Source organism: Vitis riparia, chromosome 9 (genome assembly GCF_004353265.1).
Source record: "Vitis riparia cultivar Riparia Gloire de Montpellier isolate 1030 chromosome 9, EGFV_Vit.rip_1.0, whole genome shotgun sequence".
Classification (NCBI taxonomy): Eukaryota; Viridiplantae; Streptophyta; class Magnoliopsida; order Vitales; family Vitaceae; genus Vitis; species Vitis riparia.
Window position 1 is genome coordinate 17,660,613 of NC_048439.1, and position 16,598 is coordinate 17,677,210.

A 16,598-nucleotide genomic window follows, 5' to 3' on the forward strand; every position below is an offset into this window, starting at 1 on the left:
AGCTTTATACAACTATCATGATGAACCAAAACCAAAATGGAAACAAAGTTTCAAGCTTCTCCTATCTAAATCAAAGAATCAAACTAAAACAAAAACAAACATAAACACTTTCGAACTAATATGAGAATCAAAACTAAATCGAAACAAAGATCATAATTTTTTTCTCTAAAATGATGAATTGAAACTTAATTAACAAAATTCCAATTTTTCAATTTTTAAAACCAAAACTCAAAACCTTTACTTGCCTTCTCCTCTTGAATCAATTAGTCACGGTATCCCTAGCCTTCCTTTGCATTCCCTTCACACTTTCAAGCCGATTAAGATCATCTAAATCTTCAAGAAGACGATCAGCATATGCAGTGATCTGGAGAATCCACTGTCGCATTGGCTTTCTTATTACTGGATGACCACCACGTTCACTTACACCATCTACAACCTCCTCATTTGCCAAGACAGTACCAAGAGCAGGGCACCAGTTGACTGGCACTTCAGCTTGACACGTTAATCCTCTTTTTAGAAGATGAAGAAAGTTCCACTGCGTCCATTTATAGTATTCTGGTTCTATCGTGGAAATTTCACATTCCCAGTCATATGTGAAGCCTAATGATTAAAGCTGTGAACGGAAAAGTGCAATGTTCCTTTGCGCTAGTCCTGGCATCGTTAGATTCCCATTGATTCAATCCTCCATTTGAGGTTCCAATTTCGACGTCGTTACCGCCGTGTAAGGTAGGTATGGATGCCGATGGATTTGACGGTGGAAATTCGAAATCTGGTTCGGTGTGTATCGGATTCAGCCTTTCAGATCACGATGGGTTGGTATCAGTGGGTCCGATTGCCTTGTGATTGAAATCGGACGGCTGAGGATGAGGATCGGCAATGATTGAAAGCATTCGAAACGAGAGAATCCGGACGTAGGGCTTTTCCACGATGAGATTTGGTGCTGTCAATTTTCTTTTCTGGATGCGTGCTTCATCAAAGCTCTTCTCCAGTGCGGCTCTTCTCTTCAAAACGTGCCCCTCACTCCAAAAAAACTTCACCTCTGCACCCAAGGTGTCCAGCCTGTAAAGTTGCAGCCAGTGGTTTGCAAATTCCTAGAAATGAAAAATCAAAATACCTTGATTTGTTCAAAATTATGGGTTTTGAAAGTCGAAGTTAAAATGGAGAAGGGAAAACCAAGAAAAAAAAAGACCCAGCCCAAAAATTAGGCCCTTGAAAAGAGTTAAAAGAAAATGGCGCTTTAGAAAAAGAAAAGAAAAGAAAATAAAATTTCAAAGGGCCCAAAAGTTGCCCAGAAAATGGGCCTAAATAGGGCCAGAAAATGGTCCCTTTAAAGGGAAAAAAAACACTTCATAAAAATCATATTAAAAAAAGAGAGGCCCAAAATTGGGCCCATACGAGGGCCGAAAAGGCTAGCTGGGAGGGAATTAAAAAAAAAGAAGGGCAGACTGGCCTAGCCCAGGAAAATGGGTCAAAATTAGACCAGCCCATTTTGGTTGGGTTGGGTATGGTGGGGGTTGGGCTTCGCTCAGTTGTGGGTGAGGGGAGGAAGAGGGGAGGATTGGCTTATGACATGGTGCCATGTGGCAGCTGCATTTGAGGTGCAGAACCCCGCTTTTAAGCCCATAAATATTGCCTTTATGATCATTCCTCACCCTAAAAATGAAGTTAACAACTATTTATCTTAACGTATAAAAATAAAGATAATTATTGGATGATCAAGAAATTAATAGTTTGTTTTCTACCTTTTAGAAAAGGTCACTCTTTTAGATAAAATTAAAAGAAATGTGATGAAATAATGTTAATTTATATATGAGATGTCATTATGATTTCGGCCCTTGGTATCCATTTATTTTATTTATTTATTTCTTACAATTTAATATTTTTTAAAAAATAGATAAATATTTGTCTGAAGTTTTGAAATATTAGTTAAATTGTTTCAAATATCAATATTCATTTTTAATGAAGAAAAAATATAATTATAATATTTATCTAAAAATTGACAATTGCAGCAAAATTTTTTACATAAAAAATAAAAAACCTAAAAAAAGAAGAGGATGGCTGCATATAGAAAGATAGATGAGTTTGTGAAGTAAAAAATAAAAATAAGTATCTAAAATAGAAAAGATGAAACCATCAATAAAAATAAAAAATGGTGTACATTTAGCAACCTCTATGAATTTGTTTGTGGTACATAGAAATGATATTTTTTTTGAGACAATTTCTGTTTATGGTACTTGAAAATCAATAATGTGACATTGCCACAAGAATTAATTTGATCAGTTTTATTTGTATAGTTTCATTGTTTTTAAATTTGTAACAATAAAATAATTGATGACATAAAAATTAATTAATTAACTTTATTTTATCATGTTTTTAAATTTATATTGAAAGGAAAATTATTGATGTAATAGGTAGGGTTATATTTACATTGTGAGACCATTAATATAAAATTTATTGAAATGTTGATATGTAAAATTCATATGAAATCGCTATATTTGATTGACATTAAGGGACTAATGGAATTAATCAAACTAACATGAATCTGGTCAGATATTATAAATTCTAGTAAGTCATTGAAAATCATTTTCAAAAATATTTGATTAAAATCTATTATTGAAAATTATTACAACATGTAGTTCCCCCCTCCCCCACCTTTTTTTTTTTTTGAAAAAAATAGAAAAGTAAATTGAAGCCATTTATGTCTCTTGGAGTTTGAGGGTGTTCCTGCGTCCATATTGCCAAGCGACCTCCTCTCCTCTTCTCCGTGAGCCTTTGTTATTCCATACTTTCTTGTCTTAATTCGCCATACCCACTTCCATTTTCCCTCTTTCTCTAAAAATTTGCTGTGAAATTTTCAATTTTGTAATGTTTTTTTATCTCACCCTTATTGCAGAATTAGGGTCATTTAAGACTGTATTAGCAGTCTCATCATATGCAATAACTTGAATTATTCAATTTGGGTGGTTTTTTTATGGGCTTCAAAACAAAGAAAGTGGGTCCAAATTGATACACAAACAATTACCCCCCTCACTAAAATGTGTTTTAGGCTTTTAGTAGATGATAGTGATAGTTACTTTTAACCCAGAAAGCGACCAAGAACTTTTGGGGGTGTTTTTTTTCTTCTTTTGGTTGCAATTGTGAAATATCAAATTTGTCATTGTTTTCTTGCAATGTTTGGGAGATGTATGCTCCTTTGCCCATGTTAGCATTGGAGTGAACTATGAATTTCAATTCTTGGAATTTGTTGGGATGTATTTCTAGATGCTAGAAGGTGGTGGGGGTGGGGGCAAGGCCTGGTGTAATTCCTTTAACTATTTTGCCCGTTTAATTTTTCAATCTAATAAGCATAAAGAATAGACATATCAAATTTAGAAGCTGGCTTGAATACCTAACTCAACCTACTACCGATTTTAGAAGGAATAAAGAATATGGACAATAAAGTATCATAATATAAGAAGATGAAGTACTATCCTAAATTCCCTCCTTGGAATCTCTTTGTCACATTCCTCAACTTTTTGGTCAATCCGTTGCCTCCATCGTAGCACATAGCCTAAGTGAAGGGGAGGTTAAATTCTATAATTTGTATATGAAACTGAAATGGTCTCATACGTAAACTAATGTCATATAGAAGGAAATGGTTTTGAAGCTTAATAGAACAAAGTGGAGTTCCTCCTCTTCCTAGGCCTCCACATGAGCGCCATGGGGTTATTTCTAAATCATCTCTTAGGCTAACGGATTATAAGTCCCTAGGATAAATGCTCACCCCTTGGGTTGATGCTTGATCACCTTTGATGCAAATGGAGGTCCTCTAGTGTCTTCAACAAAGTGCTTGACCAAAAGGTTTTCTTATTAAAGAAAATGTCACTTTTTCTCTAGCAATTCTCATTGTAGAGTTAGGGTTTTTTAACATTATAATAACAGTCCCATATACATAAACCTAAATTGTTCAATTTGGGTTTGTCCAGGGTTGTTTTTTATAGGGTTCAAAACCAAAAAAGTAGCTTTGAATTGATAGCCAAACGTTGCCTAGAAATGAGTTTTAGCATATGAGATTGGTAGTTACTTCAAGTTGCTGTTAACTAGAAAGTGACCTAGAATGTTGCTTTTGGGTTTTAGGGAAATTTTTTCTATTATTTATTTACTTATTTTTATTTTTATTTTTTGGTTTTGCAAGTGCCGCATTTTTTCTTTTGGTTAGAATTGAGAATTATCAAATTCATCAATGTTTACCTGTAATTTAGATTTTAGGGGTTGGGAAAGATATTCTCCTTTGCCCCAATTTGCATTGGAGTGAATTGTGAATTCCAATTCTTAGAATCTGTTTGAATGTGTTTCTTGATGCTAGATGGTGGTATGGGTTGTGCAATTTAGGTGGATGCTTGATCACTGTTGAGGCCCACATCACATGGATGGCTTCCTATGGTGAATGGAAATGGATGTCCTCTAGCGTGTTCAACAAAGTGCTCCACCAAAGGATTTTCTTGCTGAAGAAGGGAATCCCCTCTTAGGTTTTGTTGTTAAGCCTATTAACCCTACTGTTAATCATGTAGATATGCCTTGTTGGCCAATTACCATATTGCTTAAACTTGAGTTAAATTTGTAGTTTAAAATAAGGTTAGAATTCTTATCTTGTCTTCGTTAGGTAGATGACTTCTACTCTCAATTCATGGGGCCAAGGGAAGCACCCTACAACTAAGGTAAATGGTTTCCCCACTTCCAAAGTGTTAAGTTAATTTGCTGATGCAAGAAAGACTTCCCCGCCTACCAACAAGGTTAAGAGAGTAGTTCCTTCAAATCCTCCGCTTCTTGTTCTCATGTTTGAGCTATAAGATTATTTTTTTTCCATGAATTAATATAGTTGGAGAATGTAGTTGCAGACTAGAAGAATACAGTTGAAGGAATGGTGTATGCTTTAGTGGATGGTATCTCTAACTTAATCCCCATGGATGGAGGAGTAAGAGATACAATAGATGGAACTGGCTCTAAAACATGGGTAAGTAATAATCAGCCTTGTGGTAGACAAAGGAATGACTGTGCTATGAGGAAATGGGGTTTTATCTTAGACGCGTTTCTCTACAAGTTGACGAGTTCTTCGGTCTAATACCATGCGATTGTCTCACTTTTGAAACTTAACTTTTGGTTTTGATCCATTTTAGAGAGGATGTGACACAATCCAAAATGGGGTTACATTGTTTCTTGCTTTTAGCTGTTATCATTTTTTGCCTTCATATGCTAGGATGACATTTGTTAGCTAAAATTTCTATGATGAATTTGAATTTGATATTTGGGTGGAGATGATTTGTTTAAATATTCATGATTTAGTGAATAAAAGTCATTTTAATAAAGCAAAATTAAAACACATAATGTAGAAGATGGCTAAAATTAAGTTGTATACTTATAGAAAATTAAGATTTTAGGACTTTTCAATTTAATAAAAGTTTTGTTGTAGAAAGGTTTATGGGTTATGCGTTTAATTTTAGGTAGAAGGAAAAGACCATCCAAACGGAGCCTAGGTATGATTTAAAGCATTACCAACCCCTGTAAACTTAAGGGATGGATTAGATTAAATAAATTAGCTCAAAAGTGATGCAAAATATGGGTATGATGGATAAAAACACATACATTTTCTTCTTGTTTTTCACCTTGCAAAAAGCTATCATCTACTTAATTTGATTGAAAAAAATTACTACATTTTTTCCTCAATTATAATTTTAGCCATTTTTCATCAAAATTAACCAAAATTCTATGAATGTCAAAAGGCGAAAAAAGTAAAAAAAATAATAATAAAAATCATAGATTTAGGTTAATAAATAAATGTAGTTATGACAAACAATTAAAATATCTTACATTGGAGGATCATCAAATTCTACTCGAATTTTATAAGGTAGTTGAAACATACCTACTAATTATATTTTCAAAGAGAATTTGAAATTTTGAAATTGGAAATTTTTTCTAATCATTTTTTATATTTTTTATGGGCTACTAAAAATTTTATCCGCAAAGGGAAAACATACTCTTTTTTTTAGTAGTAGTTAAACAAACCATAACCTTTGAGAATCACTAGTTATCTTAATAAAGACCCTTTTTATATCAAGAAAATTCTCTTTCAATAAACTAAAAGCAAAATCTTGTCTTTTTATTGCAACTGTAATGAAATTAACTTCCAAAGCTTATAATTATACATAGAGCATATAAAGATCTATAAGAAAAATTTATCATCTTTGCGAACGATCTTTGTCATAGGTTGTTCTTCCTCTCAACAACCATTTGACAATTTTATCTACAAAATTAAGTAGGCCTCACACCAAGATTTCCTTATTGCCAAAACAAAATATGGAACTAAAATGCCTATCGCAAATCCCAGGCCAATGCTCAAATAAAACCATTGATCAATATAGCCATCATCATTTTTTGTCTTCAATAGCACTTTGCTTTTTATTTGGATTATCATCTTGGCATTTTGTGACAAGTGGAGCTCCACAAAGATCAAAGTTTTCAACAAAGGTTGACTCGGTGAAGGTTGTCATTTGCCCTATAAAAGGGATCTTACCAAAAAAAATTATTATTTGATAAATTCAAATAACTTAGGAATGTTAATGAGGGCATGCTTGAAGGAATGATGCCAGAAAGCTTATTACTTGACAAATCAAGAGATGACAACTGGTGCAACAGTGAAATGCTTTGAGGAATTTGGACAGTGATGTGACTCCTAAGCAAGTTTAGAACCACCAAACTAATTAATCTTGATATTGTCGAATAGGTCTATGCTAACAACAAGAGAAAGGGCCCTTGTATATTCTAAATTTTGGCCTTTGGTAGTCACAACCAATCTCTCTTCATACAAGGAGTTGCCATTCACATTTAACTGATATATATTCAATTGCTCTTGAGCCATGGCTTTAAGCTTAACCAAAGTGACTGGAATTTCACCCACCGAATTATTCTTTGCAAGGTCTAAAACATGCAGGGAGCTTAAATTTGAAAGTTGGAAGGGCAGTCTTCCTGAAAATAGATTTGACCTCAAGTTGAGTATTACAAGATTTATGAAAGCAACTCCAATCCAAGTAGGAAACTAACCTGATAATCTGTTGTAACTAAGATCAAGGACTTCCAAACCTGCTAAATTCTGCAAAGAAGATAGGAACTCTCCTGAAAGCTTGTTCTAGTTCAAGTGTAGTGATTTGAGTAATGGTAACTGACCCAACGACTTTGGTAGCATCCCAGACAAATTGTTATTTCCAAGGTCTAGAACAAAAAGGCCAGAGCAATTGTTTATGATAGAAGGAATGATTCCAATCAAATTATTCCTTGAAAAATCAATGACTTCAAGAGAGGTGAGGTGCCCTATGGAATCTGGGATGGTCCCTATTATTTGATTACCTGAAAGAGAGAGGAAAACCAAGTTGGGTAAGGATTCACCTATGTTTGATGGGATGACCCCTGTTATTTGATTACTTGAAAGAGAAAGATAAAACAAGTTTGGCATGGATTTTCCTATATCTAGCATGATGGCTCCTGTTATTTGATTATTTGAAAGAAGAAGGGAACTCAAGCCTAACATGGATTCACCTCTGCTCAATGGGATATGGCCAGAAAATTTATTATGGGAGAGATCTAGTCTTTTTACCCCTTTGATTGAAAAAGGAATAGGTCCTTCAAAGCGGTTGAAACTGAAACTGATGTATGCATCACCAATAGAAAAATTTAATGAATTTGGTAGCTGGCCTTGTAACTGATTATGAGAAAAATTTAAGTGATGTAGGTTAAAAGAAATATTCCAAAACCAATTTGGAATGAGACCTGAAATGTTGTCATTTGAGAAATCAAGATACCAGAGGTTCTTTTAAGATTGAAGCCAAGCTGGAAATGAAGGACCCAAGTGGCACGAACCCATATTAAGATAATTCGCCTGGAAAGGGGCAACCCAATTGGAACTAACATTCAAATGGAAAGAATTGGACTCCATGTGTAGATACTCCAACTTCCTTAGCTTCCAAAAATGTTTTTCCGAGAGACTTCCACTCAAATGATTGGAAGAAACATCCAAGTATTGTAGTTGAGAAAGTTGTCCAATACTATCTAGGAGAGTTCCATTCAGCTTATTCAATATAAGATATAGATACTCCAAGTGTTGTAATGCCCATAAAGAAGCAGGGATGGGACCTTCAAGTTTGTTATCGGATAAATAGAGTCCCCTAAGATTTTTAAGCTCACCCAACCAGTTTGGCAATTTTCCCATCAATTGATTCCAGCTCAAATGTAACTCCCTCAAATTAAGAAGATGACTTTTAGAACTGCATGTTTCACTTCCTTTGATAATCTCAAGCAAACTTCCATTCAAGTAATTACCACTCAAATCTAAATATTTTAAGTTGCAAAAGTTTCCAATGGAGCTTGGAATTGAACCTATCATGACCAAGAATAAAAAATATGTATTAATTAAAATTATGTAACAAATAAATAATAAAAATAGTAAATAAAAAGACAAATTAATTCATGTACAATTAGTTTAAAGAAAAAGTTCTTGCATTGGTGAATAAAAATACTAGGAATGATACTTTTCTTGATAGCCATAAAATAAAGTAATTTTTTTAGATGTTCTGAGACTAGTAAGATTAATAATTGATATTAATTATTTCTTAGACAATAAACTAAAATGATTTGAACAAAGTGATAGTTCAACCAGAGAAGATAGAAAATGAAAATATAAATCAAAAGAATATTGTAAAGGAAATTATTAGAAAGATTTCTTTTAACAATTATATGTTTTACAATTTCTTAGTTCCAGGTGGGTCTTCTATTTATTTTCAAACTCCTGCAAAACATGAATAAAAAAAATATATAGTCATCTGAATTGTATAATATTTTGAAACAATAACTCTAGAAGAAACTAGGATAAAAATAAAGAATGAGAAGTTTCGAATAAATTAAAATCGATAAAATGACAAAGAAACATAAGAGCAAGAATGTTCTTAAATGAATTAAACTCAAATCTAAATATTTTTAAGACACTAATTTTATCAACAAATGTCTAAACTAATTAGTCAAGTTTATAAGAGACAACTTATTTAATTAAAAATTCAACAATAATTGCTCTCTCCTTGGGATAAAAGTTAGTCATTCTTATTTTTAAGACTAGTTTGAAGTTAATAGTAGTCAATTCCCTAAATGGGAAAAAAAAAACGCCTAAGATAGTGTTTGGATAAACTTTCTACGTTTTATTTGTAAAGATAAAAAATTATGACAACTCTAATAAAAATAATAAAACCTTACCATAAAAAAGTAATGGTTTTTAGAAAATGCTTGTAAAAAAATTGGTATAAATATTTTTGAAAATTTTACTACCTAGAAATTTAAAATTTTTAGTAATAGTATTTGAAAACATGAATGTCATAACTCTCAACTTAATATTCAATTTTAAAGTTCAACTACTAGTCTCAACCATGAAATGGCATTTATATATATATAATTGAAAATGTGTTGGAGAGGATTGAAAAATACTTGATAAAAATTCTTAATAAATGTAAATTGTGAAAATAGGACTTTGGAGTTACAAAGAAAGTACATTTAAAATCAAAGTAGTGTTTTAATTTATTAATTATGAAATTTTAAAAAATAAATGAATAGTAAAATATAATTATTTATATTCTATAAGAATAGGAAGTACCTTTAAAGAAACATGACAATCTAGAATAAGTTTTGAGAAAATAGTTTAAGAGAAAGTATGTCATGAGAATAAAAAATGAAAAGAATTTAAATATTCAATTTAATCATGATCAAATTATTATCCCTAGGAATAAAATAAATTAAAAAAATGCAAGCATGTCAAAATCTTATTATTGAAATGAAACCATTACAAAAAGATAACGTGACAAATATATAAAAATGATATTATTATCATTATCGACAATAATAAATAATAAATCATTGATCAACTAATTTAAAATAAAAAGGAGGTTAAGGATTAAAAAAAAAATCCTATTCTTATAAGATGCAGTTCTTTTTCATAGCTACATAGACGAGTACCTCTTATAATTACTTACCTTTACACACACAAAAAAAAAAATTAAAAAATATAGATACTTCATAAGCATAAAGTGTTGAACTATATATTTTTTCTTAGATACAAAAGAAACTAAATTTCCTTCTAAGAAATTTAAAATTCAAAATAATGTTTTATTAATAGGTACAAATTTATTTCCACTATGTGAACAAAATATAGTGATTATTTGATATTGTGTACTAATACATATTCAATAAAGAGTGTATATACACAATCATCAACAATATATATTTAACTACCCATTAACATATTGACAAAGAAATATCAAATTTTCCATTAACACAAGAAGCTTACCATGTAATTTATTAAAACCCAAATGCAGAACTTCTATCTTTTTCTAACTCTTCCTCAACAATTGAGAGATACTGCCTCGAAGATTGTGATTCTCAAATAGATGTATGTATTGCAAATTGTGTAGCTCACCAAGACCAAGTGGAATCCTCCCCTGTAATTGATTATAACTTATATCAATGGATTCAAGGTTGCTGACATTTAGAAGCCACTTAGGAAACATGGAAAAGAATTGGTTGGAGCTAATGCTTATAACACGAAGTGAAGTAAAAATAACAAAACTTGGAGATAAAATAGAGCCAAATAGGCTACGACCATCTAGATGCAACTCAGTTAAAATTGGTAGTTTGTTTAGAACCTCTCTACCCATTGACTTCCTACCAATGAAAGGTTAACATAATCCATACCAAGATACTTCAAGGAAACAAGACCAATCATCCATTCAAGATTGCCAATAGAAAAATCATTAGAATATCCAAAATTAATATCATTAGGATATTCGGAAGAAAGATCAAGATATTGCAAACTAGAAAGATTCCCAAAATTTGAAGGAATTGCTTCACTAAACCCAACACTCGATAAGTTTAGATATAATAAATTCTTTAGAGATCTAAAGAATTGAGGAATAGGTATGGCTTTGAATGAGTTGAAACTCAAATCTAGATGCTTCAAAGACTTAAGTCTTACCAATGAAGGTCTAATTTCTCCACTTAAGTTCATATAGCTCCAATTCTCATATACATTCTCATGAGGATAAGGGTTACGAAGATTAATTGAAATGACAAATCCTATGCCATTTTCACAAGTAATTCCTTGCCAATAGCAATAATTGCTTCATTTCCATGATGAAAGACGATTGTTAAGATCTTTGAGACCACCTTTGAAGTCAATAAGAGCCTCTTGTTCAGATAGAACGTCGTTGCCGATATGGGTGTGAGCATTACATGCAAGTTCTATTGTTATGAAATAGAAAATGGCTAAAATGAAGCCAAGAATTGAAATTCTCTCCATGTAAATATTCAATTCCCTAGTAGGGAGCACCTACAAAAATTGAATTCTAATATGTAGTTAGCATATTCTTGAATTGAATTTAAATTTTATTTCCAACATAAAAATGAAGAATTTGAGAAAATTTAAACTACAATTGCATCAATATAAAGAACTTATTTTAAACAACACATCTAAAAAAATGCCACTAGTCTAATATGATTTAAAAAGATCTACTAATAGCATATGAAAATATATACTAAGAAAAACAATTGTAATCATCTCATAGATCAACCTTACTTTGATTGGCTAGAACTAAAATCACTTGCAAGAGATTTAGTAGGATCATATAGAAAAGCACATTAAAAATAGTTTATCAATATTAGTGAAGTTCAACCTTACTTGAAACTTCTTTCTTGTTTTCCTTGTTTTTTTAATTCAATAAAAATATATAGATCGAAAATGGTTATATATATACTAGCGTCTTGTTAATGTTTGAAATTGAGATTTTGGGAGGTGGGGATGGATTAATATCTGATGCCTGATGGTTGATGATATGTATATCATGTGTATGTTAACTTGTTGGTGAAGAAGTCCTCCGCCATACAACTCATAAATGATAAATGAAGGTGGTTTTGTTGATACAATCATACAAGAATAACTAAAGTGTAAAGGTTTCCTACTGTGCATTCCAAGCATATTATATATGCCAACTGCCAAGACCAATGCTCCGTTGACAGACACTTTATGTAAAGTTTTGATCATTTCTTAGTGATTAGTGTTGAGATATTAAGAATATTCAGATATTAGGAAAGTTGAGATATTGGGAATGTTGAGATATTATGATATTAGTTGTTCTTTCCTTATATCATTCCTTCCTTGTATCATTCTTTCCCATTCTTAGAATGATGATTACCCTCTATATATACTCTGTACATGAACGAATGAAATATTTTAATGAAAAACTACCATTCATCAATTTGAAGAACTAGCTCTCATTTTGAATCTCAGTCTTGCGGTTTTTTCCTGCCACACCATTTCAAGGCAGGGAGTCGATGAGTTTGCTAGTTGTTTTTCTAGATCTCTTAGGTGATGTTTGTTTTTTGGCTGAATAGAAAAAGTCAAAATATTTAGCTTTTTCTATTCAGTTAAAAGTAACTCATTGATATCAACCAACATAATTAAACTAAACTTATTGATAACAAGTTCCCTTTAATTATGTTGGTTAGTATCAACAAGGTACTTTTAGCTGAATAAAAAGAGCCAAAATATTTGGCTTTTCTATTCAGCCAAAAAACGAACACTGCCTTAGTCTTCAAATGGAAGTTGGAAACTGCGTTGATAATATTTCTCAACCTCAAAATGCCCGCCCACTTAAATTACCTGCTGTCGAAGTTTTGCATGCAGTACCTTTATTTATTTATTTATTTATTTTTTTTATTAATGTTAATTTTCTCATTGATTAATTCCCACGCACATGCATGCAATACCAGGTGTTAACCGTGTTATATGAGCTCACAGTTATCACGGTTTTGGCCCCCCTCAACGCCAATCTCAAGCTGCTCTCTTCCAAAGCCGACGACACGGAGGAACTTAATTGTTATAAAAAATGAAAGTTACTTTTTCTATTGTTATAGGAAAAGGAACAATAATTTAATTTTTCAAGCCTATAGACCACAGAAAAAGATGATATACTAAACATTTCAATTTGACAGATGGTCTCCCGGCAATAAATCAAAATCATTGAGTAAGGATACTGAATTTGTTCTGATTAAAAAAGAAAAAAGTTTAGTATGTTATGGACAGAGGTGATCAAAAGAGGTTTTTTTGGCCACACACTTGTGCTCTTAACTTAGGTGGCTTTTGTTTTTATTTTTAATTTAATTCAAAATATAACTTAAAATTAAATAATGTTTAATAATGTTAAACATTAATTAATTTTTTTAATATTTTATTTTTATTAAGTATTTAAAAAAAGAAAAAGGAAAATAATAGCTTTATTTCAATTATGTTGATTAATGATGAGGAATAAGTTAGTTTTTTAGATTGTGTTTTGGTAGTTGATTTTAATAGATTATACTAATACGTTTTAACTTGTTACTTTTAGCATTCATTAAAAAAAAAAAAAATCAAATATTTTAATTTTTTTATTCAATTAAAAATAAATAATAAGTAAATAAAAAGATTTCAAATCTAAAAATAAGTTGTTTCTAACAAAAAAAAAAAAAAAACACAACAAAACATTAGTGTCTCAGGGTATGAACAAATTTTGAATGTGCACAGATATTAATTATAACAAGTTGAAGTTAAGCCCCATTCCTATGGATCACGGTCGGTAGGACTAGAAATTAAAAATGAACAGTGAAGTTGTAAAGGCGGCTTGAGAAGGAGGAGCAGTGAGAAGTCCCAAGGGTGTGCCCACCTAAGTAATAGAATAGCTTGAATGTATTAGTCTTGTTAATTTCGATATGTCATCGAAGTCTTTATATATTTGGCACTCAAACATACCTGATAACGCCACTAGGTCTTTTACACTTAGACCCTTTTGTTGAAACCCTGATTTCAATTGGGTTATGTTTGCAGTAGGCGGTATAAGATTTGTTAAGGCCTCTGTAATATTGGACACCCTTCCATCTCTTCTTCCAGTTTCAACTTTCCAGGATGGTCCTTTCATCTGAAACCATTCTACGCAGTTAACAACTTATCATTCAAATTCTTAATCCATGTATGCATATATATACATATAAAGATCATAAAACATTAATTACCGCGACGACCACATCTCTAGCTACTAGGGCTAAGATGTCAGAGCATGAAACCACTCCAGGACATGCTTTTTCTAATGCAGACTTGACTCTATCAATAACTTGATATCCTCTGAGGCTTAAGTTTGGAGATGCATCTTTTTCAGCTTGCTGTGTCGATGAGTTTAGTAGCACTGAACCCTCACAGCCCTGCAGACACACATAAATCGTGAGATTATTGCTTAATTGAAAGGTTGATACTGGGCTTAATTTGGAAATGATCACGTTAGCAATATACGTACCCTGACGAAACAATCATGGAAATGCATTCTCAACAAAGGCCCAGAAAGACTTGGGGCGACGGACATGGCTTGATCTACTACCTTCTCAACTATGGCTTCAGCATTGGGGCATGTCTTTCTGTAAAACCCTACCTTCAAGCCCTGGGAATTGGCCACAACAAAGACGAAAGACAGCAACAGCAAATGGAGAAACAAACAGGAGAAGCCCTTTGAAGCAACCATGTCTGGTGTGGAGCTTTTTGCTATGAACTGATATGTGGTCGAAGGGGCGGACGCCTGGTTTTATAGCCTAAAGCTTGCCTTTGAGCTTGTCATAGAAAGGCTGGCATTGCATGTCACTTAACTTGATATTAATGACTTTACAGATGGTGGATGCTTAAAATATATTATTAGGTTTTATTGGCCACAGCATCAAATTAAAAATAAAAATAAAAAATGAGGGTTGAACAACGACTTAACAACTTTATAGCGTACTCATAGATCCATTCAATCATGTTCGTGCATGAAATCCTAGGATGATTTCTATGAGATAATTGATGCTCTATACCATCTCAGAAAGTGTCGTAACCCTTAAAATAACTCATACATAGATGTGAATAAAAGCTAGCCACGCCTTTCAGAGTTGACCTTCAGAACTAGTTTTTTAAACATCGATCGATCCCAAATTGCAGAAAAATAAAATAAATAAATAAACTTAGCTTCCCTAATCAATGCCGCTTGAAACTAACAGTCCAGCTATCCAAGCAGACATACTCCTTTTATTTGGGGTGGTTAGGGAAATAATCGTAATTGCATGTTATGATCCTTACTAGAAATGATATTATTTTTGTGACTGCACGCAGTTTAGCCAATGGGGTACAAGCCCACATGGATATTGTTGACATGCATGCAACCCCATTTTCACACTGAAAGGAAAATCAAAATAAACAATGGATACAAGCCACTAAATTAAGTGTAAAATATTGTCACTTTGTATCATTGGTGACTGCAAAAGCAAGCTGTGTTAGCTTATATATGAAATCGGAAGAACCCACTCAATTAAGTGGATTTATCTCTAAATCCAACTGGGAAAATTAAGAAACAAAAAAATGTTCAACTAGCTAGATGATGGTTTAAAGTGATGACAGTGATAGCCTCACCTTTCTTTGCTCTTAACGTTTTATGAGTCGTATCATGTTGAATTTTAATTGAGTAGAAAATGACTTGAGGTCTTGCCTCCACCATAGAAATCATGTGTCTTGATTGAATACCTTGACTTGAGGATAAAAAACATGTGGATGGAAAAACCATGAGTTGACACTAAGTTAAGGTTAATAAGATTAAAATAAATATTAAAATTCATCTATATGAGTAAAAAAAAAAAAACTAGACTTATTTTAAATTTTGAAAGATCTTAACCAGGAAAAATAAAATATGTATATCAAGGTACTAAGAATAAGTCAAGAGCTTAGATCATTCAACATACAAAAAGAGTATTGAATCTATGGTTTGTTTGGTGGTATAATTTAGAAATTTACAACATTATTTGGCATTTTTTTTCCCCAAAACAGTTTTTAAAAATAAAGTTAGATTAGATAACAACTTCTAGAAAATAAACAAATATTGTTTTCACTTGTTTTTAAAAACAAAAAGGAAACATAAAATAATAATAATAATAGTAATAGTAATTTTAAAAAAATCATAAAAAAAACAATGAAGTAAATAGAATCTCTTTCTTCTTTCATTTTTTTCTTTACCAACTAATAGCAAAAATGTCAAGTCAAATAGTCATATGGATAATAAATAACCATTTTAAAATCATATTAGAATAGTTTGTATTTTTTTTTATGATCCATCAATTTTGTATGAAGTGCAAACTATGTTGTTTGACTATGACTAATGATAATAGAACTTTTTTTCTATGTAGTATTGATCACATTATCAAGTCAAAAAGTCAAATCGTGCTCAAGTAAAATATCCTTTAAAATAAAAAATAAAAAATTAAAAGACCTTGACTTGTTCAAAATTATGAGTTTTGAAAGTTGGAAGTTAAAAATGGAGAAGGAAAAACCAAGAAAAAAAACCCATATAATAAAGATAATTATATGGGACCAATTGAGGTGCAAAACCCGCTTTTAAACCCATAAATGTTGTCTTTAAGATCATTCCTCACCTAAAAATAAGGTTAACAACTTCTTACATTAATGTATAAAAATAAAGATAATTATTGAA

At 31.7% G+C, this 16,598-nt stretch overlaps 1 protein-coding gene across 1 annotated transcript; it reads right to left on the bottom strand.

The window, feature by feature from the left end:
- Nucleotides 1–259: 259 nt before the first annotated feature.
- LOC117921873 (peroxidase 27-like) lies at nucleotides 260–14,647 on the bottom strand. The gene is made up of 6 exons (XM_034839824.1): nucleotides 14,388–14,647; nucleotides 14,110–14,295; nucleotides 13,850–14,015; nucleotides 13,702–13,763; nucleotides 837–1,091; nucleotides 260–535 (listed from the first exon to the last, which is right to left on the bottom strand). The coding sequence occupies exons 1-6, from the start codon at nucleotides 14,607–14,609 to the stop codon at nucleotides 260–262; spliced, it is 1,167 nt and encodes a 388-aa protein (XP_034695715.1). The 5' UTR covers nucleotides 14,610–14,647.
- Nucleotides 14,648–16,598: the final 1,951 nt, after the last annotated feature.